Source organism: Chelonoidis abingdonii, chromosome 2 (genome assembly GCF_003597395.2).
Source record: "Chelonoidis abingdonii isolate Lonesome George chromosome 2, CheloAbing_2.0, whole genome shotgun sequence".
NCBI classification, from domain to species: Eukaryota; Metazoa; Chordata; order Testudines; family Testudinidae; genus Chelonoidis; species Chelonoidis abingdonii.
In genome coordinates, this window is record NC_133770.1 from 64,301,976 (window position 1) to 64,326,285 (window position 24,310).

General features: G+C 46.5%; 1 protein-coding gene across 1 annotated transcript in view; it reads right to left on the minus strand.

The window, feature by feature from the left end:
- Nucleotides 1-1,306: 1,306 nt before the first annotated feature.
- Nucleotides 1,307-24,310, minus strand: part of IGF2BP3 (insulin like growth factor 2 mRNA binding protein 3) — a 174,656-nt gene continuing 151,652 nt past the window's right edge. The window contains exons 11-15 of the mRNA XM_032773880.2: nucleotides 18,548-18,667; nucleotides 11,572-11,646; nucleotides 7,185-7,316; nucleotides 5,498-5,611; nucleotides 1,307-3,812 (exon numbers count right to left, since the gene is read on the minus strand). Of these exons, the coding sequence (XP_032629771.1) occupies nucleotides 3,708-3,812; nucleotides 5,498-5,611; nucleotides 7,185-7,316; nucleotides 11,572-11,646; nucleotides 18,548-18,667 (546 nt within the window). The 3' untranslated portion in view covers nucleotides 1,307-3,707. The remainder of the gene's footprint in view (nucleotides 3,813-5,497; nucleotides 5,612-7,184; nucleotides 7,317-11,571; nucleotides 11,647-18,547; nucleotides 18,668-24,310) is intronic.

The following is a 24,310-nucleotide window of genomic DNA, read 5'->3' on the forward strand; positions in this document are numbered from 1 at the left end:
CAAATCATGTCCTGGCATCTTTGGCAGTTACATACACAGAAATACTAGTGTAATACTGCCTCTGAGACCAAAGACACAAAATTCCATAACTCATATGAGGAAGGCTTTACTTTGTCATGGAGCTTTGGAGAGGAATTCCAAGGAGTTTAGAAGAGTACAGACAATTACCAGGAATAAAAACCATGGCAATGTGAATGATACCAGTAATTAACCATTTTCTGGGTATTCCAATTAGTAGTGGGTGCTACTATACAGGAGAGAAAGCTTGGGAATCCTTCCTCTGACTAAGATGTTTGAGAAAAATAAACCTTGCTGAGCAGTTGTAGATTTTGCTTTGCAATTCATTTAAAAAGATACAGAATGTAAAATCGCTTTAGTCTCGCGCTCTCACGCACACATACACAAATCACTTCACTTTTCAATTCTCTGTTAACGTTACGCTCAGTGGTTTGAGCATTGACCTGCTAAACCCAGGGTTGAGAGTTCAATCCTTGAGGGGGGCCATTTAGGGATCTGGGGATTGGTCCTGCTTTGAGCAGGGGCTGGACTAGATGACCTCCTGAGGTCCTTCCAACCCTGATATTCTATGATTCTATTACCAGCAATTAAGCCTAAATATCAAGAGTTGATGCCACCTCACAGAAGTTGGGGGGAAGGAATGAGATACAGATTGCCACTTTTTGCACACTACCATCACAGATTCCATCTGCCCTCCAATTTTCAGGGAAGTGCTATTTGTGTGTCTTGTCCATAATAAGAGGGTCAAAGCAGAAGACCAGAACAAATGGCAGCCAGAAATAAAACATCTATAACTCAAGTGGACAATCTAGATCTCTTTCCTAAGGGCTGTTATATATTCCTTGGCATTCATATGCTTGGTTGTGATGGGCAGGCACAGAGCCTTTCCAGAAAGATCTAGGCAACCTAGAACAAAATCTCACAATAAAAAAATGAAGCCATTAATTGCAAAGTGTACTGTGGGCAGCATAATATGGATATAAGGGAGGAGAGAAGAAAGTTATAAACCACAGAGATGAATGCTGGTGTTGGGCCAGGTGAAAATTCTGACTGCATCAGACTGTTGGCTACCCTAAAGATTGTGGAATACCTGTGGATTGCTGCAGAGTTCCTTATATAAATATTATAAAAACAAACTGAAAGGAAACCATAAAAAAACCTGATCATTAGAGCAAACAAGTGCCTGCACTATCCATATCACATCTTTAGTTTAAAAACAAAAAAAACACACAACTATATCTGATGATAGGAGTTAAACTCTTTATTCCATTCAGAGGCATCTGGCAAGTGGAGCTGCATTCGGGGGCACATTACAGATGAAAAAATGATCCATACTTTGCGGATATTGAAATAATTTACAGTATTTACTTTCTAGCTATTCCCAAATACTCCAAATTACCAAGTCTCAATTGAAAATAAGAACACGATTTATCACACTAAGTATAGAAATTTGAGAGAGATGACAGTATTTAAATCAGCAAATGTAAATGCATTGCCTATTTGTAAAATAACTTTTATGGAAAATAATAAAGTCAAATCCTTCTCAAATGTTAAGAAAGGAAAATTGGACTTTGGACTTAAGACTTAAGCCTCAACAAAAATTAAAATGCTATGACTTTTTATAACTTCAGTAATTTTAAATTCATTGCAAGAAAAAATTCTCCTAAAGGCTAGATGGTCACTGTCAAAAAAGGAAAAAAAAACACCTCATTTTTCTCTGCTAAAACTACAACATAAGTTTGTGGTTTTTAAACCAATTAGTAAAGAAGAGATGCAGGAAAAACACTTCAGACCATTTTCAAAATTATCTAATCTGTACAACAATGATCTTTGGGAAAATTATCTATTCTATGTGAAATGCCTCTATTTCAATATGAATCTAAGAGGTAGATCAACAAAATGATGAAACGTTTTTGCTAGTTGTGCCCCTCAAATCAGTGCAGCATGGTGATTCTGATCATCTCATGCACAAAAACATCACACAAAAAAAAAGGTTCAGAGGTAATAGCATGGCTCTGTAGACCACACACATATAGGCGCACACGCGCACACACACAGCAGTCTTTATGCACCATGTGTTGCCACATCTTCAAAACTGAGGTAGACTGAAGTTTATTGTAGAAACTTGAATGTGTTATATTACCACAATCATTATTCAAATTACATTCTGAAATTAAAAAATTTGGTAGCTTTCCTGTTATCCCTGCCTTTTGACAATTTGTCTCTTCCTTTAATGGTTGGTTGCAGAATGTGCATAAATCCTGCTGCATCTTTATAAGCCAGACTAGAGGTTGTGTTATATAGTTTAAACCTTCCAAAGTGGCTTAGTGTGGCCCATAACAGCGGCTGGATATGTAAATTTAGCCTTTCCTTATCTTTAAACACGATCAAACAGTGTTTGACCTTCCCCCATCGTGGTAACTGAAAGCAGGATGATGCGACCTGCAGGAAGCAGAGACCATACAGCCTCCAAACTACTCCAGCAGATCAAGTGTTCTATCAAACTGAAGATGAAGCTTGCTCTTTGAACAGAATGGCAAAGTCCAAATGGGCTGCAAATGTTTACATGTAGCATTATTAGGTAGTGATGGTCAAAGGCACAAAGGGTTCATGCATTCAGTCAAAGTAGCACAAAAATAATAAAAAAATTCAGTCTCCTAATTTTTCCCTCAACCCCAGCCTCTTGCCATCACTTCCTTGTTCTGTTCCCAAAAAAGTACCGTCAAACTTTTTCATCCCGTCTTAAAAGAAAAATAAACGGCATTGCTGCTATCAGAATGTTGGCATCATTCGCTATCTTTTGAACATTCACTGAATTTTTTTTAAACAAATGGTGGTGTTGAAACGCTCAGAAAATCCGAGGTTATACTTTTTTTTTTTTCCATCTTACTCCCATCAGCCAGCAGCTAGAAGTATCCTACTATATCCCCACCCCCACCCCCAATAATTCTGTAGTACTCCTGGCTGGTGGCTGATCAAATTTTAATTTTTTTTTAAAAAAATAAAATGCTCAAGAACTATTAGCTTTATAAAGTATACAAAAAAAAAGCGCAAAAAGGAACAATTTCTCATTGAGGTACTAAATGCCTGAGGTAGTTTAGTAAAATGCATATTTATCTTTTTATGCCCTGGCCAACACCATTCAACACTTCCCTTAGGTTATTCATGGCAGTGTTATGTAAAAATGCAACCAAATTTTTAAAAAAATGCCACTTGTTTAACATAGGGGCTAACACTTAAACTCTTGTCAATACCCTTGCTCTAACCCTATCCCACCCCCAACCCCACCCTCCAATTGTGTTTCTTCTTTTACAACTGGACTTATAAGAGCAATGCCTTTTCTTTTTTTTAAACCAGTGAACTCAGAAGAGAAAGCTTCATTAAACCAAGTTCTAAAATTGCTGGGGAATAATAAGAACAATAAAAAAGACTAACAAGTTTATGTTAAATTGTGAGAATAGAACAAAAGGGAAGTGAAGGGGTCCTTATTTTAAAGCTGGGTTTCAAAAGTTTGAGAGAGCCTAAAGAATATGATCTCAGAGACAGCGTTCAATGGTTGCCTGGTCCTCGAACAGGTGACTGGCTTGGTGAAGCTTCTGCATATAACTCCAACAGGTGTTCAAAACCTGTCTGTTACACAGTCTGTCTTTGGTCTGGCATCTGTCTCTGATGGGCCATTTCCTAAACCTTTATTTTCGTCTTGGCTGAGGCTGTCCACTTTGCGCTGTTTTTTGCTGTTGCTGCTGCTGCCTTCTTACCTGAGCCAGTATTTCCTGAATTTTTCTCTGGGCAAGCTGCAAGATATAAACAAAAAGATGTTGCTGTGCTGCAACTGTCCCTGGTTACACTACACTTGCTTGTTTCACTGTTACTTTTCCTTTTTCCTCCACCCATCATGATTTGTTTGTTGCATTTGCCTGTTGTCCCTTATCATAGGGATAGAACCCTGCAAATCTGCGGATATCCGTGGGCCATTTTTGCAGCTTGTGGCTTGGATGCAGATACAAAATTTTGTATCTGCGCAGGGCTCCAGTGATCTCCCCACAGAAATCTGGGTGACGCTGTAATGGACAAGAAGGAGACAAGGCAGAGGCTCTGGCCCCAACCGCAGAAGGTGTGAAGGGCCCGGGAGGTGGGCAGGTGTGGGGTGGAGACAGAGCTCCGACTGCAGCACACACACACACTCCAACAGAGCGGCTATCTCCCAGCCCTCAGGCTCCAGTTTGGCACTCTGAATCACGCAGCAGGCTGCAATATGTGGCAACAACCTGCTAGGCATTCTGGGAATTGTAGTCCTCAGCTTGCTCAGATAGAGGCAGTAAATGACAACTCCCAGATGGGAGTGCGAACGCGCGCTCTTGCACAGTGAGCCAAGTGCCATTTTGAAAGAGTTGTCATTGTACTTTGAACTAGCAGGCGACAATAGTGGGCGCTGTGAGGAGAGAAGTTGCTGCCATCTGTCCCAGGTGGGTCTGTGTGGGTGGGAGCCACTGGGGCGGTGTAGGGGTGTCTGAGTGCCCCACTGAGAGGGCGGTGCTGCACGCAAGGGCCCAGGATTGTAGCCTCCCTGCCTGGAGAGCAGGTAGTCTCTGGGGAGAAATGGGGGACGGTTGGGAGCTTGGCACAGCCCAGTGTCATTGGTGCGCAGTGACCTGTGGAGCTGCTATTAGAGCCCTGAAAATCTGCGGATAGCCGCAGACCATTTTTGCGGATCGTGAATAAGATGCGATACAAATTCTGTATCCATGCAGGGCTCTACATATGACTAAACTGTTTTGGGCAATAATTCTCTCTCTCTCTCCTTGTTTGTTATTATTGCCTTGTGTAAAGTGCCCAGGGACCCCTAGATGCTACCGTAATACAAAAATATAAAGAAAAAACACATTTAAGGAAGTGTACAAACTTTATCAAAATATTATTCAAAAATTAGGACTCAGGGAAATTGGGAAAATGACAAACATAGGCCTTGATTAGCACTTCCCCCATTGCTAAAGCCCCAAGTCCCAGAACCCCCCGTGGGGCTGAAGCCAGGAACGGAGCCACAGGGCTCAAGCCCCAAGCCCCCCCGTGTAGCTGAAACTGGGAGTGGAGCCTGCAGGGCTGAAGCCCTGAGCCTCAGTGCTCCCCCCAGATCTAAAGCCCTGAGCCCAGGTGCTCCTGAGGGTCAGAAGCCCTCACCTCCCTGCTCCCAGCTGAAGCCCTGAGCCCCAGGGATAAAACCCCAAGGCAGTAAAGTATTTGCTTCCCCCGTCTTTTGCGTGTGTTTCTGCTGCTGCCTGATTATTTCTGGTTCCAGAAGATATCCAGTTGATAAGAAAGTCCAGAACTCTGGTGTTCGTATCTGAGAGATTCTACTGTAGTAGCAACTATTCCTTGGGAGATCTGTGTAGTGTGTGTAAACTTAAGATTCATGGATACATTTAGAGGAGGTATAAACATTCAAACTCAATTACTACTCCCACCACTGAAACCTGCTCACCTGGCATGCATAGAAATGGCCAGTTATTTTCACAACAACTTGATCATTTTCATCAGGTGTCTGGTCACGAGGGACAACAACTTCTGCACTTGTTAAATTCTGAAGCTCATTTACCTGTAAATTTAAAAAAAAAAAAAAATCAAAAAAAAAATTCAGCAAAATGCAGCCATCTTTAATTCATGAGAATTTTTTAAAAATGCTTGGCCATCTGAATGATAAAAGCAGCACCACTACAACTAGAAACCAACCCTATTTGCCTATGAAAAAGTAAGTGTTTTTCTCCACTAAAAAAAAGCAAGCCCAAGAGTTCAATGTAGAGAGATGCGAGTAATTTAGTAAATTAGAAACATTAATAAGCAAAGAATGAAGATGTCTAAATTACATTTTACAATTTCCACAGTATTTACTTTTTTTTTTTTTTTTTTTTTTTTTTGAGGGAAGGAGAGTTTGAAATGTAGCCCAAGGTGATAGAAACCAAAGATACAGTACAACATACACACTTCCACATGCTATATTGCCTTGGAGATTATAATTTCACCCTTCACATGGTCTGATTTGGGTTTTTTAAATTTATTGGGTTGGTGTGGAAATAATGGCAAAGTAAACTCCTTCAAATGCTCTATGATGACTAAGTGAATTGCTCTAACCATTTACTGCATTAAAGATTACACCATGGGTTTAGTGTAGGGGTTCTCAATCCATGGTGCACAGACCTGTGCACATCACAGTAGGGCAAAATGCACACATTAAGCTATAGACAGCTGCAGACCCAGCACCCTAGAACTTTTCTACTACATATACACGAGTCATCAAGGACAGCTCTCTTGTATGTTTGTTCCCATTGGGATTTCTAAAGAAGGGCTGAAATCCTGACAATCCTCAACTCCCTTTGGGTCTGATGGGATAGTGACAGCGCAGGTACTAGTCACCTGCCTCTTCGCAAGTGGGGTGTAGGTTTCAAGGCCTCATTACGCCAGAGGATGGATCAGTGAAAATTGTGCAATTTCTTTCCGGAAGGTCAGATTAGATAAGTGGTCCCTACTGAATTTAAAAATCTATGAAAGACTCAAGGATATTCAGTACCTCAGAGAATTAATTTTATGCAGCGACAGTGGGTCAAGGTAAAGTAGTACCATTCCTAGAACAGGATGAAATTCTGCACTCCATAATCAGGGGACCTCTCAACAGCCAAAGCGCAATTTTCTATTTGTGCTGCACACAGGAAAACTTTGCCCAGCAATGTTTCATTTTCCATCTGCTTGATACATATTGGGTATGATTCTGTAAACCCTTACTCAAGCAACTGATCATATTGAAGTCAATAGGGTTACTGGAACGAGAAAGAAAGACTTTACAGAATCAGGCCTCTAATCAGGAATCTATTATTCTGAATGGAAGAACTGTATTTCCATTTTAAGCTATGAAACCTACAATCAGATCCATGCAGGTGCAGTGGTTCATCTGTGTTTTTTAAAGAGGTAATTCTATTCAATTGGCCCAACTTCAATTGCAGGATGCAGAAAAGAAAATCCCAATGAACAAAATAAGTTCAAACAGCACATACAACCTTGAAATTAACATGCAAAGAGTTAAAATGTGAATTAGCTAGAGAGAAGATTTTACACGTTGAATGTCCTTCGGCTAGGTTTCTTGTGTCTCATTATTTAGGTTTTGCTCAAGTACTTGCCGTTTTGCCTCCTTTACCAATAACTCTACCAGCAGCATAGGATGGCACTTTTATATGAGCCTCAAGTTTCACTTCTTCTTTAGGTCCAAAGAAATTTTCTTCTTTAAGTTTTCCATAGATTCTCCCTTGAGCCTGCAAAAGTAATTTAATATATTTTTTAAAGGGGCAGCATCATTCTGAAATCAAGTCACCTTTTAAAAAAACAAGTAAAACCCACTCAAAAGGAAACTGACTGACTACGTCGAAATGCGCAAACTACTACAGACAGATGCAAAAGATTTTCTTCTTATAAAAGTAGTTGGTAATTTATTTTTAAATGAATGGATTGTTCACATTTCTAGCTAGAAGATACCATAGACAAACCCTGAAAGAAGGCTTGACAAGCTATCAATGACTATCAAGTAACAGCATAACAATGTTTTCCAGTAGAATAATCCAGCCGTTTGAATTATTGTTAGAATGTCTCTCTCTACAGGTAAAGCAGCAGTAAAGAATCATGGGGGGAAGATAACGATGTGCCAGATGTTATGTTTTTATTATCACCAGGTGCATGTAAAGGAGTTTATTGGCTTAAGCAGTAGAAGTTTCCGAAATTCATCCTTCAGAGGATGGTGAATTCAAAGTAAAACCACATGACAAAGACTTAATATACACCAGATTTTATGCCTTTACATTTAATTACCAAGTAATTAAATGCAATGTATAGTACTTTAGGTTAGCTCTGATTTTTTGTTTTTAATGTAAGAGATTAAGTCTCTCAGTATAGAGATGAGTGGCACCTTGGAAGTTGTGTCACTGTAACCAACATGCATCACCCTATTGCAGTACGGGGTACACAGTAGTGGTGGGCAATAAGACAATAAAGCAGGAGGGTTTGCCCATTACAAGTGAACAGCTGAATTTCTTACCTTTCCAATTTTCTCCGAGTTCTGCTATAATAATTTTAGTGGCTTCTCAAGCAACTATTTCTTTGTTCCCTGTCACTCATAGGCAGTCTAGATAAGTATTAAATCACTCTTCCACACCCTATGCCTTTTAACGTCAGGTTGACGCTTCCCAAGCGAGAAAATTACCAGTTCTGAGAGGGGCAGTCAGGGGGCAGGAAGTGGGAGGGAGTGGATCAGGGAAGGGGCAAGGCTTGGGTGGGGCTCCCTGGGTGCACACCCTAATGAAATGTGCTGCGCACACCTATGCTGACATAAGCTGTAGTGTAGACATAGCCTTAGAGCCTCCAAAGAAAGAAAATGCAGATTTTGGATCTATCTGTGGTACCAACGGTTTTGCTGGAGAGGAACCATGGCTGGTGACAGAATGGGGGATAGACTCCTCCTGTTAGCTGCATCTCCTGGTGCATCTTAGGAAGGATCGGCTGGCAATGGAGATTGGGGATCAGGGAGATCAAAAACGCCATCAGGTGTCATGTAAGTCTCTGCTCTCCCTGGAGTGCAAGGGGTCCTGTCTGCCAAACCAATGGAGCTGTAGTATTTATAGTTCAGTTTGCACCACAGTCAGGCAAGGCAGAGGTGGTACTATCACTGTCTGAGGCTCCCAATGGTTGCTTTTTGTCAGTGCCATAAGTTACTGGTGTTTAGGCTTAGTGGCTACCGACGCACAACTATCACTAGACTGTGGTCTGGTACCAACGGAGCCCTGGATTTGTGGACTTTTTGTCATGACCCCTGAGACTTGGGACATTCTAAGTCAGGAGTGGGCAAACTTTTTGGCCTGAGGGCCACATCAGGGTATAGAAATTGTATGGTGGCCCACGAATGCTCCCAAAATTGGAGGTAGGGATGCAGGAGGGTGTGAGGACTCTGGCTGGGGCTGTGGGCTCTGGGGTGGGGCCAGAAATGAGGAGATCAGGGTGAAGGCTCTGGGGTGGGACTGGGGACATGGGGTTTGGGGTGCAAGAAGGGGCCCCAAGCTGGGACCGAGGGGTTCTGAGGGAGGAAGGGGATCAGGGTATGGGGTTGAGGCATGGGGGAGGGGTGTGAGGGCTCCAGCTGGGGGTGCGGGCTCTGGGGTGTGGCCAGGGATGAGGAGTTTGGGGGTGTAGAAGGGGGCTCCAGATTGGGACCAATGGGTTTAGAGGGCAGGAGGGGGGGGATCAGGATGGGGCAGGATGTTGGGGCACAGAGTGGTGAGGGCTCTGGGGTGGGTCTGCAAATGAAGACCTTGGGGTACAAGAGGGGGCTCTGGTGTGGGATGGAGGGGCTCAGAGGGTGGGAAGGGGATCAGGGCTGTAGCAGGGGATTGGGACACCGTGCGGGGGGGGAGACAGCTCAGGGGTGCAGGCTCTGGGCAGCACTTACTGTAAGCAGCTCCCGGAAGCATGTCCCCTTCCCCTCTCCAGCTCCGAGGTGTGGCCAGGCAGCTCTGTGCGCTGCCCCGTCCGCAGGTGCCACTCCTGCAGCTCCCACTGGCTGGGAATCATGGCCAATCGGAGCAACGAGGGCGGTGCTTGCAGACAGGGCAGTGTGCAGGGCCGTCTGGCTACACCTCTGCATACTACGTAGGAACCAGAGGTGGGTCATGCCGGCTGCTTCCTGGGAGTTGCATGGAGTGGGGCAAGCACCCAACCCTGCTCCCTGGGTGGAGTGGGGCAAACACCCAACCTCGCTTCCCGGCAGGAGCTGAGGGCTGGATTAAATGGTCCAATGGGCCGGATGTGGCCCGCAGACCATAGTTTGCTCACTCTTGTTTTAAGTCTTCAGGGTCTGAGCAGGAAAACTTGCTTGACTCGGGCAGGGCTGGATCTGACTTCTCTGAAGTGGACTTAGAGGAGGATTTGCTCTTGTGTTTATAACACCACTCCCTGCTTTCCTGACAAGACCCAAACAGGGATATTCCCTGGCTACTAAGTCAGACTTTGTGGCAGAAGGTGCATTCTTTGCTGAGCAAGGCCAACATACAGGGGGGCTGCCCTCGCCTAGGTCTGACTGCAGCCTCATTGTTTTCTCCATTAGATACTTCTGAAGATGAAATTTCAGACCCTCACAAGTATGACTGGGAAAAGAGTAGCCGATACTGCAGCTTGCCATGACGTGAACCTCCCCGAGGCAGTATTGATGGTTGTTGCTGACTGAGAGGCAGAACAGACAAGCAGCACAGATTTTGAAGCCCAGCGTTCTGGGCATAGTCCAGTAAACATAATTGGAGGAGAGAATGAGACAGTGTTCCCTGGTACAGGGAATCTATGTAACTATAAAACTTAACCTATAGAATAAAATTCTAAACTATTTTCTATATATTTGCAGATTGAAGAATGAAGGAAGATGAAGTTCTGGACACTGGAGGTTCTAACCGAGACCAGGCGGAGGTAAGGAGGAACTGGAGCAGGGGGTCAGTCCGTTCTGCACAAAGGCACAGAAAGGGAGGACACGTGCATGGATCAACAGTCACTGCTTTCAAGAATTGTCCAACTCCAAGCGTGGATAGCGCATGCATGGCCACAGTGTAATATACATAGGGACCAGCACTTGAAGAACAAGCATGGCTGTAAACCCATGAGAGCAAGACAGCTCTGCAATGCTGTGAAGTTGTGAGTGACTTTTCCACCTGCTACAGGCCTTATCTGCAAAGCAAGCAGGCTGGGATATAACAGAGTGATTTATCATTTCAGCCTTTGAGTCATTCCTACTTAGTGTTCTCCAACTGAAATTCATTTGGTATCTGCACTTATACCGTACTCACCTGTTACCCTTGCTCAGGTGGAAGGCAGCTCAACCATTTGATATGTTTAAGAGAGGCAAATGATGGTTGGGGCATCCAAGTGTAATTTTATTTTAACTACAATCAAAATCATTCCACTCATCGGAAAAGCGGCCCAAAAAGGCATTTCTATCTAGAACAAATTAGTAACCTGCCATTATGGGTGTCATATGGTTATTTTTTCTTGTGTGCATTATTATTAGGTCAAATTCTGATCACAATGAAATGATGCAAAACCTCCACTAACTTTAATGGAAGGCCCTTAATAAGTTTCTTTGTCCACATGGTTGTATGACACTTCTTTTGGCAGAGAGAAGGTGGGGAGGTGAAAAAAAAAAGAATCATTTGGCCAACATATTTATTAGAGAGACAAGGTGGGAGAGAGAATATCTTTTATTGGATCAACTTCTGTTGGAGAGAGAGAGAAGCTTTCAAGCCGCATAGGGCTCTGTGTGGTTCGAAAGCTTCTCTCTCTCTCACCAAAAGAAGCTGTCTCAATAAAAGATGTTACCTCACCCACCTTGTCCCTCTAATATCCTGGGACCGACATGACTATAATTATACTGCATACCAACTATTTATTAAAATTCTGAGTAAAATGGTGCATGCCAGTTAAGTATTTCAGTAATGTTTCCTCCTACAGGGCAAATGGGATGGAAGTTTTCATACACAGTACCTTGAACTGAGCCTCTGGAGGCCCGGTGATGATAACCATTCTGAGCTTGGCATCTGGTCCTTCAGCAGGAGCTATCTGGAACACAAAGTTCAGATTAACACAGCTTCTTGGCTTTGACAGGTGCCTAACTGCAAGATAAGTTTAAAGAACAACTTTTCCATATCAGTAAAACTGTTCCATTCTGCCGTAAGTGCAAAATCATTCATTACACCAGCAGCATTAAGCTTCGGTCATGCTAGGGTTTTTGGTTTTCTTTAAATGAATATACTGGTTATCGGAAAAAAAACAGCTAAATCACAAGCAAAATTTACCACTGAAAAATTGTGAGAATGAAACAAAGGGATAGCCACTTAAAAAGATCTGTAGCCCATGGTAAAATCTCATAGGCAGTGTGTACATAGTACAAAGAGAGAGCTTTCCAGGGAAGGACATTGTTGAACAACCAAGATTTTTAACCTTACTCGCTACTGTCACACAAGTCCTAACAAGAAAGAGAGAAAGGGGAACATTTTCCTAACAAACTCTGCCATCAGCAAGACTTTTCCCTTGGGGATCAGAATAAGGAAGCACCAACCCATCTAGCTGGTAATATCCAAACATTCCTCCAGATTGTGAGATACACAGATGGTTTTGTCTCCTGGAAAAAAAATTAAGCTCCACTACGGCTGAGCCACAGAAGCCTACAGACTCTTCAGTAGTTCATTTCACCATAAAATAAGATTTCTGTGGGTGTTGTTCTCAGACTCCAATAGCATTAAATAATTTAACCCAGCCTCTGACATTGTGGATGAATCCTTTGTTTATGACAACTGACATTTCCATTGCTGCAGCTAGTATTACATAGCCAGTGTTGAACAAGTAACATATTAAACATTACAGGACTTCATCTTTGCCAACAGCCAAGGGACACTTTTCATCTTTAACAGCTGTGGTTTAATTCAGACAAATTACTAGTCATCATGCATCACTTTTACATAACTCTGTGTAACGAGGCGATGACTCACTGCCGCGGCGCCTCCTGCTGGTTGTCCAGGGAATTAGCTCTCCAGCCTCCGGAGCACCCTCTGCAAGCCGATGTCTCGCCTGCCACTGGCCCCGTGTCCTTCCCAGACCCCGGTGCCCTTTACCTAGGGGCTCTGCCCACCACAGTACCCCCTTACTCAGGGTCTCCCCTCCCCGGAGAACCCCCAACTCCCACCTCGCTTCAGTCTTTGGCTACTGCCAGTGACCATCTAGCCCCCACTAACTGGGGCGGACTGCAATATAGTTGCCACTCATCATCGGCAAGGAGGGTGTCAAGGTTCCTTCCCCACTCTGAACTTTAGGGTACAGATGTGGGGACCTGCATGGACACTTCTAAGCTTAATTACTAGCTTAGATCTGGTATCGCTGCCACCACGCCCAAGTACTACCTTTTTCCCTGGGTAGTCTTGAGGGACTTCACCAATTCCCTGGTGAGCACAGATCCAAATCCCCTGGATCTTAAAACAAGGAGAAATTAACCATCCCCCCTCCTTTCTCCCACCAACTCCTGGTGGATCCAAATCCACCCCCTTGGATCTAAAAACAAGGAAAAACTCAATCAGGTATTAAGAAAAAGGCTTTTAATTAAAGAAAGGTAAAAGAAAACCCTCTGGGAGAGATTAGCATACCAGCTACTCTCACAGACAACAGATTCAAAACACAGGATGTTCCCCTGGGCAAAAATCTTAATACACAAAAAGAATACCCAAATTTGATAATTCTCTTAATGGTACAAAGACAAGTTACAAAGAAAAACAAACATAAACCTATTTATCCCTTTCTAAAACTTATTACTTTGATAAGAAGCTGGTTCCTTGACCTTTTTCACTCCGGCTGAAACTGAAACTCTAAACAAAAGGAAAAACTTCCCTCCTTTTTGAAACATCTTGTTCCCCCATTGGTTCCTCTGGTCAGGTGTTAGCTAGGCTAAGTGTACTTCTTAACCCTTAACTATCTGTTTATGACAGAGGGTTTGGACCTGCTGCCTCTGCCTACCTTCGGGCTGCCCTCCGCAATCCCAATACCTTTTCTGGCCTTTAGCAAGGCCTGCAGCCTGGGGGTTTTCCAGGCCAGAGCTCCCCAGCTCCTCTGGCCTTTCCCCAGCCCTGCTCCAGCCCAGATACACTGCTCAGCTCCCAGAAGCCAGGCCCATCCCTCTTCAACATTCAGAGAGAGACTTTCTTTTGGCCTCTGGCCCCAGCCCTCTTATAAGGGCCAGTTGGGCCCAGATTAAGCTGGCCACAGCTGTGGTCAGCTACCCACTCAGCTTCCCCAGCTGTTCTTAATCCCTCTGACCCTGGTGCAGCCCTTATGGTTAACATAAGAATGGCTATACTGGGTCAGACCAAAGGTCCATCTAGCCCAGTATCCTGTCTTCCAAAAGTGGCCAATGCCAGGTGCCCCAGAGGGAATGAACAGAACAGGGAATCAAGTGATCCATCACCAGTTGCCCATTCCCAGCTTCTGGCAAACAGAGGCTAGGGACACCATCCCTGTCCGTCCCGGCTAATAGTCATTGACCTATACTCCATGAAGTTATCTAGTTCTTTTGTGAACCCTTTTATAGTCACAACATGCTCTGACAAAAAGTTCCACAGGTTTACTTCTTTTTGTTTCTTTTAAACCTGCTATTAATTTCATATGATGGCGCCTAGTTCTTGTGTTACGAGAAGGAGTAAATAACACTTCCTTATTTATTTTCTCCACATCAGTCACGATTTTATAGACCTCTATCATATCCCCCCTTAACTGTCTCCTTTCCAAGCTGAAAAGTCGCAGTCTTATTATTCTCTCCTCATAAGGCAGCTGTTCTGATTCAAACATATACATGCACACCATCCTGAACAGAGCTCAGACAGGCCCAGAAAGCCATATACGGAGGGATATCCTAATTCAGGGGTCAGCAACCTATAGGACGCGTGCCAAAGACGGCACGTGAGCCAAATTTTAATGGCACGCTGGGGCCTGCCCGGACTCCAGCATGCCATTAAAAATCCTGCCCAGCCTCGCCTGCTCTCCTCTGCTCCTCCAGCGGGAGCAGGGACCAGACGCATAGCCGTGCGCACGGGATGGGCAAATGGCCCCACTCTCTCGGCACGGCAACTCGCAGGGTCCACGCTCTGGGGCTGGAGTGCCGGCCGAGCACAGCAAGCTGCCAGCCCCTCCCCTGGAGCCCTGCCGCCGCATGCAGCGCTCTGAGGGTCAGGGCTGCACGCTCCCGCGGGGCAGCGTGTCTGGGTCTGCGTGGAGCTCAAGATAAAGGGCCCAGGCCTAGGGAGTTGGATATGGGGTGGGGGCAGTCAGGGGACATGGAGCAGGGTGGGTTGGATGAAGAGGTGGAGTCCCAGGGCAGGGGTCTCTGGAGGGGGCAGTCAGGGAGCAGGGGGGGTTGGATGGGGCATGGGAGTCCTGGGGTTTGTGAGGGGGCGAGGTGGGAAAGGGGTCAGGGCAATCAGGGGACTGGGAGCAAGAAGGGTCCAGGGGGTCAGTTGGGGGGGAGATCTCTGGAGGGGGTGGTCAGGGGACAAGGAGCAGGGGGGTTGTATGAGTTGGGATTTCTGGGGATCCTGGCAGGAGTGTGGAGTGGGGTTGGCGCAGGCAAGGAGTTGGGGGGGTTGGATAGGTCGGGAGTTCTGAGGGTCTTGTCGGGACAGGGAGCGGTTGGATAGGCATGGGAGTCCTGGAGGTCTGGCTGGGGACGGAGGTGTGGATAAGGGTCGGGCAGTCAGGGAACAGGTAGGGGATAGGGTCCAGTCTGAGGACAAGGACCAGGGAGGCTTAGATAGGGGGTAGGGTCCTGGGGGGTAGCTGGGGGCGGGGTCCCAGGACAGGGTAGTCAGGGGACAAGGAGGAGCAGGGTTGGGAGTTCTTAGGGGGGCAGTCACCCAGCCCTCTCCCCTGAGCCCTGACCCCCCCCACCCTCTGCCCTGAGCCCCGCACACACCCCAGGCCCCTGCCCTGAGCCCTGTACCTCCCTCATACATACCCAGCCCTCTGCTTGACTCCTTCATTTCCCCCCCCACAACCCTAGCCCTGATACCAGCACCTCCACCCATACCCAGCCGCCCCTCTGCCCTGACACCTACACCCCCTCACATACCCCACCCCCAGCCCTGACTTCAGCCCTCTGCCCCCAGCCCTCTGGGTCCCGGCCCCACACAGCCTGCTGCTGGTCTTGGGCTCTGGCTGACAGACCCTTGCCAGCCAGGGTCCCAGCCGCAGGCCTCGCTCAGCCCTCTGCCAGCCTAGGTGAACAGAACCCCAGACCAGCAGCGAGCTGAGCGGACATTTTAATTTAATTTTAAATGAAGCTTCTTAAACATTTTGAAAACCTTGTTTATTTTACAATACAACACTAGTTTAGTTATATAATATATAGACTTATAGAGAGAGACCTTCTAAAAAACATTAAGATGTATTAGCGGCATGCAAAACCTTAAATTAAAGTGAATAAACGAAGACTCGGCACAGCACTTCTGAAAGGTTGCCAACCCCTGTCCTAATTCCTGCATACAAAAAATCAAAAATCATATTTCTAGTTTGTCCGTCTAAAAATTACTCAAGTGTTCCTTAAACTCTTAGGTAAGATTGAACAGGTTGTTTCATAATTCAGAACATATTACTTTGCTCAAATATTAGAACAAAGATTTTTAAGGGACGCATATGTTAAAATACAGGATGTTATTATTCAGAAGTTTTAAGTGGGGCAATAAATTTAGCCCATCGTTATGGTGTGTGTTTATTTTTACCAAATAAAGAAAATCTGGGCTCCATGTAGCATGTCATAACCACGATTTATATGCAGCATGATTTCTGGATCATTTTTAAAAATATGCAAATTTTCACCTTCTGGTGCAAGCCTCTCTTGCTTCTGAAAATTTAGGGACTTCCTCACTCTTACCTGACTCCTGCTCCCCAGTTCAGGGATGCTCAGTCCCTGTTCTTCGAAAATCTGATGCCTGTTTAAAGAGCACTGTAGAACAAGACAGGCCCCTACCTCTGGATGTGTCTCAACCCAATGACTGCATGCACACAACCCCACAGATTCCACAGCTGCCTGACTCCCAAACCCCTAGTTGCTGGGGAAGTGGTAATAAGTAAATTGAGAACAAGAGAATAACATTTGGTTGATTTATGTGACAGAATGAGAACTTGTGGCACGTGAAGAACAGGAATCCAGCTGCACCCAATCTGCACTTTAAAACAGATATACTACCAAAAGTTAGGTCAAAACCTCATCTCTACACAAGCCAAGAGTATTGGCTAGATGCAGTGGAGAACTGCAGGGATCCGTCCATCAAAGCTGCAACTCTGTGGCTGTAGTAGCTGCCACTAACGCGGTGACACATACAGAAATGAGATGAGGAAAACAGCACCAGCTCATCCCTCCACGCACTGTGAAATGGGGCCTACATGAGTCCCTGTAGAGCTGTACTCAAGCAGGAGTTCCATAACTCCTACAGAGTTACCTCAAACTTTGCACTAGGTCTTCCACATTCAGGGCCCTCTGGGTCCAGAGAGAGAAAGCAGGGTTGTCAGAATTACTTTTGGACAAGAAACTTCTTACAATACAGGATGAAGCTAGAGTAGAGGTCTGTAAAGTACTCACTGGCATCTGTGCTTGTCAACGGAGATTGGAGAGGCAATATTTTTACACAAGGAAACAAAACCACCATGGTCAACATGAGAAATATAATCATTCCTTATCAGAGCATTTCAATTTGCTGTGTGAGAAAAACTAGAGACTCCTTGCTATTTGTGACCAGCTTCACCTCTAATATTGCTCTATAAAAGTACATTACACCATAGAGCCCAGATAGCCCTCCTTCCGGATACATTTTATAATGCATTGAATCAAACTAACTGGCTTTATAGACAAACTCACTCAATGTCCCATATCAACCCCTTTTGTTTTTCTTTCTCAGGTCTTTGGGGGTGGGGGAGGAATTTCCAAGTGCGCCTTTCTGATTTCAAAGGGTTTTTCTGAATTTAGGTGGTAGCAGCATCTACCCATCCAAAGTCAGAGAGAAGCTGTAACCTTGGGAGTTTAATACAAGCCTAGCATGGCCAGTATTAATTTTTAGAATCCTTGTGGGCCCCAACCTTCTGCACTCAAAGTGCCAGAGTGAGGAATCAGCCCTGACAGCCTCCATGTCAGAACTGGTGGGAGGCCAAATAGCACCAGCACATTAACTGACAGAGCTGCATTGATGCCAACCCTACAGGTGTGCACAGGTGAGCCAGGATTGTCTTGACTGAACTAAGTCACGCTTTATCCCCGGACTAGTTCCTCTGGTACATGCACTCGCCCTTGTCTACATTCAGGGTCAGCATTTGTGCAGCTAGATTCACAGATTGTTGAACTGGGCCTATCTTGAGTGCAGACAAGGATCCAGCAGCTTCTGGTTCTTTTAGCCATCATGTCAGTTAAACCCGGTGATCAATAATGGGCTCAGCCACAGGAGCCTAGCATACACAGCACGGATTTTCCAACCATCAGTACTTCAGAGTGGAGCCACCAGAGCTTAATATCTCAGACTGATACTTTTTGGGCACCCGGAGACAAAGCACAGTAGTTAAAGGTTTTCCTTACTTATTTGTTATTAAAAGAGAAAGTTTACAGGTACTGTTTTTTGCCTTAACAATGTGGCAAGGAAGCCCTGAACACATCATTAACACTTGGCTAAAGGCTTTATCTAAGTTGAGACCACCAAGGCAGCTTTCTTTATAGCTTATATTTCACACCTCAAGAGAGGTCTGAATACATGATTCTAATTATGTTCTCTCTCTGGGTATTTAAAACTTAATTTATAAACAAATATACTATTTATCACATAACTCAATGTGAGAAGTGCGGGGAGACAGATAATACAGATTCACTGGAATATTACTTGTGAAAACTTGCTGGAAGTATCATATGGAATAGACAGAAATCTTGTCAAGTTAATAGTACCTTAATAGATGCGCCTGCAAAACGAGAAAGTTGTTTGATGTGCTGTCCCTGCTTGCCAATAATGGCTCCTACCGCCAAGGCTGGGATAAACAGATGAACAGTTTCGGACTCAGGCTGTTGCTGTGGAGAAGGGGGAAAGAAATAATATGACATGAATGTTTTTGAACATTATGAATCAGATGACAGGAAAGAGGTAAGGAGCAGACATGCATGGAAATGAGAGAAATCTTTGATGCCCTGTTAAATTTAAATGTTTAATGACGATCATGAAATCCAACTGTATATGAAAGAACAATTCAAGCCCAAAATGATTCTTTCAGTCTTAAAAAAAAATTGTGATGTTAACATTTCTATTTTAAGACCATAATTGAGAGTTTTGTTTTTTTTTAAAGGGATGTTTCATTTTTGGCTATCAGCTCTACCTTGGTGTTTTTCCAGTTTATGACTGGGCAGATTAAACTCTTGCAAGTGTGCAAAACTAAATGGACTGAAGGTTAAATAAATGAACTATTTCTAGATTTCCTTTTTGTTTAATTTTGAAGGTAAGTTACACTGACCTTGACACACAAATTGCATAACAAGCCTTAGAGTTACATACATTTTACAGCTTCCTTTGTGTAGGAGTGATCTGGAATGATAAATAACCAACTTTAAAAGCACCAGTGAGCCCTCATCTGTAAGATTATGTAACAGTTGGAGTCTTGGCAGCAGTCCCAAAACAGTAAATTAAATGCAAGATTAAGAGTTTCTAAATTAAATGCAAGGTTAAGAGTTTCTGAAATCGTAAGGACCATCCCATCTCATTACAGGATATCAGACATCAGCAACACATCTCAAACAGCAGCAGTTACAAAAGGTAACCATTTTTTCCTCTTCAAGTGCTTACTCATGTCAATTCCATTCTAGGTGACTCACAAGCAGCGTCAATGGAGGTAGGCTCAGAGTTCATGGTCTTGCAGAACTGCTCTGCCAAAGTCAGCGTTGACTTGAGCTTGCTGGGTAAGCACATAATGAGAGATGAATGTGTGGACAGATGACCAGGTAAGCAGCCCTACAGATCTCTTGGATTGGTACCTGTGCCAGGAAGGCTGCGGAGAATGCTTGTGCCCTAGTCGAGTGTGCCATCATGATCGCCGGCGGAGGCACCTTCGCCAGCTCATAACAGTAATGGATGCAGGCTGTAATCCAAGATGAAATCCTCCTGGCTGACACTGAGTGACCTTTCATTCTGTCTGCCACCACAATGAACTCAGATGACTTACAGGACAGCTTTGTTCTATCTAAATAGAAGGCCAGTGCCCTTCTGACATCCAGAGTGTGTAGCCTGTGCTCCTCATCTGACGTTTGAGGCTTTGGAAAGAAGATGGGTAAGTATATGTCCTAGCCAGTATGAAACTACAAAATGACCTTGGGCAGAAACGGTGGGTGTGGTTACAACTGGACTTTATCCTTAAAGAAGACAACCGTATAGGGCAGCTCCAAAGTGAGTGTCCTGATCTCGGACACTCTGTGGGCTGACATTACTGCAGCCAGGAGAGAAGCAGGAGAGAACAGGAAGCTGGCAGCTTTATGAGCCTCGACAGCATGAGATTCAGGTCCCAAGGAGGGAAGGAATCCCAGACGTGTGGGTAAAAACACTCCAGACCTATCAAAAACCAGGCTGTCACGTCATGAGTGAAGATCAAACTGCCTTGGAACAGATGGTGGAAAGCCACGATAGCAGCCAGGTGGACCTTAATCGATGACAGGGACAAACCTTGGAGTTTGAGGTGTAGCAGGTAATCCAGGATCTCCTTCCGTGAGCCCTGCTCTGTTAGGATGCTCCATTCCGAGGCCCAGCACATGAATCTTTTCCATTTTGCCAGATAAGTCATTTTCGTGTAGGGTTTCCTGCTACCCAGCAAGACCTGCTGAATATGGGCTGAGCATTCCCGTTCATCCACATTCAGCCATGCAGTAGCCACACTGTCAAGTGCAACGCCTCCAAGTTTGGGTGCAGAAGGCTGTCATGGTTCTGTGGCAGCAGGTCCAGCCAGAGGAGAAGCTGCTACGGAGCAGCTCCAGAATGGTTCAGCAATGTGCTGAATCAGCGCTGGTGCGGTCACATGGAAACTATTAGGATAATCTTCACCCTGTCCTGCTTGATCTTCACAAGGACCCTGTGAATTAATGGCACTGGTGGGAAGGCGTACCTCTGAACCCCACCCGCCCAACCACAGGAGTAGAAAGGCGTCTGATACGGGGTGCCTGTCCATCCCCCGGAACGAACAGAACACATGGCATTTCCTGTTCTGCTAGGATGTGAACAGGTTCAGCTGGGGTGTCCCCCACCTCTGGAAGATTATGCTGACCACCTCCAGATAGAGCGACCACTCATGGCAAGATGAGAAGGTCCTGCTGAGGTGATCTATTAATATGTTCTTGGTTCCCGGCAGGTGCGTGGCTACCAGACGAACGGCATGCCACATACAAAAATCCCAAAGGCTGAGAGTTTCTTGGCAAAGGGCTGACAACCTAGTTCTGCCTGGCCTATTGATGTAATTCATTGTGGCAGTGTTGTCTGTCAGGATCTGCACCACCTTGCCCTTCAGGTGGGGCAAGAAAGCCTGGCAGGCCAGGCAAACCGCTCTGAGCTCCCTGTCGTTGATATGGAGGGCCAGACTGTCCTGCAACTAATGGCCCTGGTTGTTTAGTTCACCTAGGTGGGCTCCCCTGCACAGCTCTGAAACACTGGAGACTAGGGTCAGCGACGGGGACGGGGCTGAGAAGGGAACTCCCTCAAACACCGACCCAGGGTCCACCCACCAATTCAGGGACTCCCAGATATACTCTGGCACCCTGACTATCTGGTCTAGGTCATGCCTGTTCAGGATGTAGACCAAAGTCAGCTACACTTGCAGAGGTCGAAGATGGAGCTGGGCATGACTGACCATGGGCGTGCATGTGGCTCAAAAAACACAGACAGGTGAGAGCCATGGTCTGAAAACGCGCTTCCAGAAGAAAGGATCTGGCTCAGGTGGGGTCGAGAATTGCCCCAATGAACTCTATTCATCGCACCAGCCTTAAGGTGGATTTTTTCTCCTTTATTAAACAGGCCCAGGTTGCAGAAAGTGGAACACACTAGATCAAGGCTCCTCTGCACTTGTTCCTGAGACCTGCCTTTGATGAGCCAGTCATCGAGATACAGGAAGACCTGGACCCCTCAACGTCTCACGTAAGCAGCCACTGGCACCATGCATTTTGTGAACACCCTTGGGGCCCATGAGATGCCAAAGGGCAATGCTATGGATTGAAAAAGGCGTCCGCCCACTATTAAATGGAGGAAACGCCTGTGACCTTGGAATACAGAGATATAGAAATAAGCGTCCTTCAAGTCGACGGTGGCGTGCCAGTCTCTTGGATCCAGGAAGGGGATGATGGAAGCCACGGAGACCATGTGAAACTTCAGTCTCCTGAGAGACTTGTTGAGACCCCTTTTGCTTTCAGGATTAGGAAGTAGTGGGAATAGAACCCCTTTCCTTTCATTTCCCAAGGAACCTCCTCCACAGCCCCTAGATGCAGGAGGTCCTCGACCTCTTGAACAAGGAGTTGCTCGTGAGAAGGGTCCCTGAAGAGGGATGGAGGGCTGAGGCGGGGAAGGAAATGGGTTGGAGGGGCAGCTGAAAATTGCAGGGTATAGCCCTGAGATACTATGTCCAGCACCCAGCAGTCCGAGGTGACCTGTGACCAGGACAAATAGTAGGGACGAGGATGGTCGAGGAAAGAACAAGGTGGATCCTGGGAGTTGACTGGGGGTGTTCCTCTCGAGCACACCTTCAAAATGATCACTTCTGGCCCCTAGGATGCTTTGCCAAGGTGGGCTGCATGGGTGAGTGGGAGGAAGAAGGATGGTAACGACTAAAGCTTGTGTCTCTATCCCTTCTCCTTGAAGACCCTTGACGAGGCTGCCAAGGCCTTGGTGATGGGGCAGCTGGAACTGCATCCTTGCAGACTGCAGCATATGCATACCCAGCGAACGAAGGGTGGCCCAAGTGTCCTTTTAATCTATGCAGTCTTGCATCCATCTGCTCTGCAAAGTCCATTCCCATCAAATGGAAGGTCCTGGATCAAGGTCTGCGTCTCTTGGGATAGGCCTAGGGTGACCAGACGTCCCGATTTTATCGGGACTGTCCTGATATTTGCTTGTTTGTCCCACGTCCCGACCAATGTTAGGTCGGGACACTGGACAAACAAGCAAAGGCTCCGGAGCCCAGAAGGACTCGTGCCCTCCCCTGCCCCCTCTTTCCCCCATTGGATCCCTCCTCAAATCCCCGCCCCCATCCCTGCCCCCTCAGCTCCCTCCCCAAATCCCTGCCTCTTGCCAAGCACGCCATTCCCAGGAGACGCAGGGAAGCGTGGTGTTGCGGTGAGAGAGAGTCCGGCCTGGCCCCGAGCAGGCAGGACTCGGGAGAGTAGGGGGGCGGCCTGCGGGGCCAGGCGGCGTCTGTTCTCCCCACCTGGGCAGTGGGACTTGGGAGCAGCCGCTGCTGCAGCTCCCACTGCCGCGGGGGGAGGAAGTGGCCAAGCACGTGGTGCTCGGTGGCTGTGGCTTTGGAGCCTGGGCCCGAACCCCCTGAGCCTGGGCCTGCTGCAGGGACCCAGCAGCGCGGATGTTGCGCCCAGCCCCTGGCCAGTCATATCTGTGCTGGCTGCCCAGCTGGTGCAATCCCGCAACGGAGGCATCGGCAGTCCAGCCCCGTTCGTTCCCCTGCGAGACCCGAGCGGGATGGGGGGGCTGGGGCCTGCTGCTCCCACTCCGGGGCCGCTCGCAGGATTGCACCAGCTGGACAGCCAGCCCAGACGCGACTGGCCAGGGGCTGGGCGCGCGCAGCATCTGTGCTGGGTCCCCGCAGCAGGCCTGGGCTTGGTGAGTTCGTGGGTGCCAGAACCACAGACGCCGAGCTTGGCCAGCAGCCGCTTCCTCCCCCTACACCAGTGGGAGCTGCAGCAGCGGCTGCTCCCGAGTCCCGCTGACCAGGTGGGGAGAACACCCATCGCCTGGTCCCGCAGGCCACCCCCTACTCTCCCTCCAGGTACCGTGCCCGAGTCCTGCCTGCTTGGGGTCAGGCTGGACTCTCACTCATCCCGGCCCTGTGCTCCCCTGAGTCTCTCGGGCCTCCCTCCACCGCTTGCGGAGGGAGGAAGAATTGGGGGTGGGGGATTTTTTTTTATTTTTTTTTTTGCTCTGCCACCTTTTTTTCCCCCCTCTGCCCCCACCCTGCCCCCCTGCATCCCAATATTTGACCTGGGTGATCTGGTCACCCTAGATAGGCCAGCAGTCTGAAGCCAAGAGCTGCGCCTCATGACTACTACAAGGGACCACCCTAGATGCTGAGTCTGTTGTGTCCCACGCCATTTGGAGAGAGCATCTCGCTGCCACAGTACCCTCCTCCACCAGGAGGCCAAATTCCTGAGCCAAACCTCGAGGGAGGGACTCCTTGAACTTACGGAGGAAGTTCATAAGTTGAAGTTATAGCTGACCAAAAGTGCCTGGTGGTTCACCCCCAGAATTGTAGGCTGGCTGTTAAATAAATTTTTATCCTGAAAAGGTAGAGTCTTTTGGCCTTTTTATATTTGGGAGTTGAACTGGCCTGCCCTGCTTGTCCTTGTTGGCCACAGAGATGACCAGTGAGCCTCGATGTGGGTGGTTATAAAGGTACTCAAACCCCTTGGCCAGGACGAAGTACTTCTTTTCGGCCCTTTTGGAAGTGGAGAGGATGGACG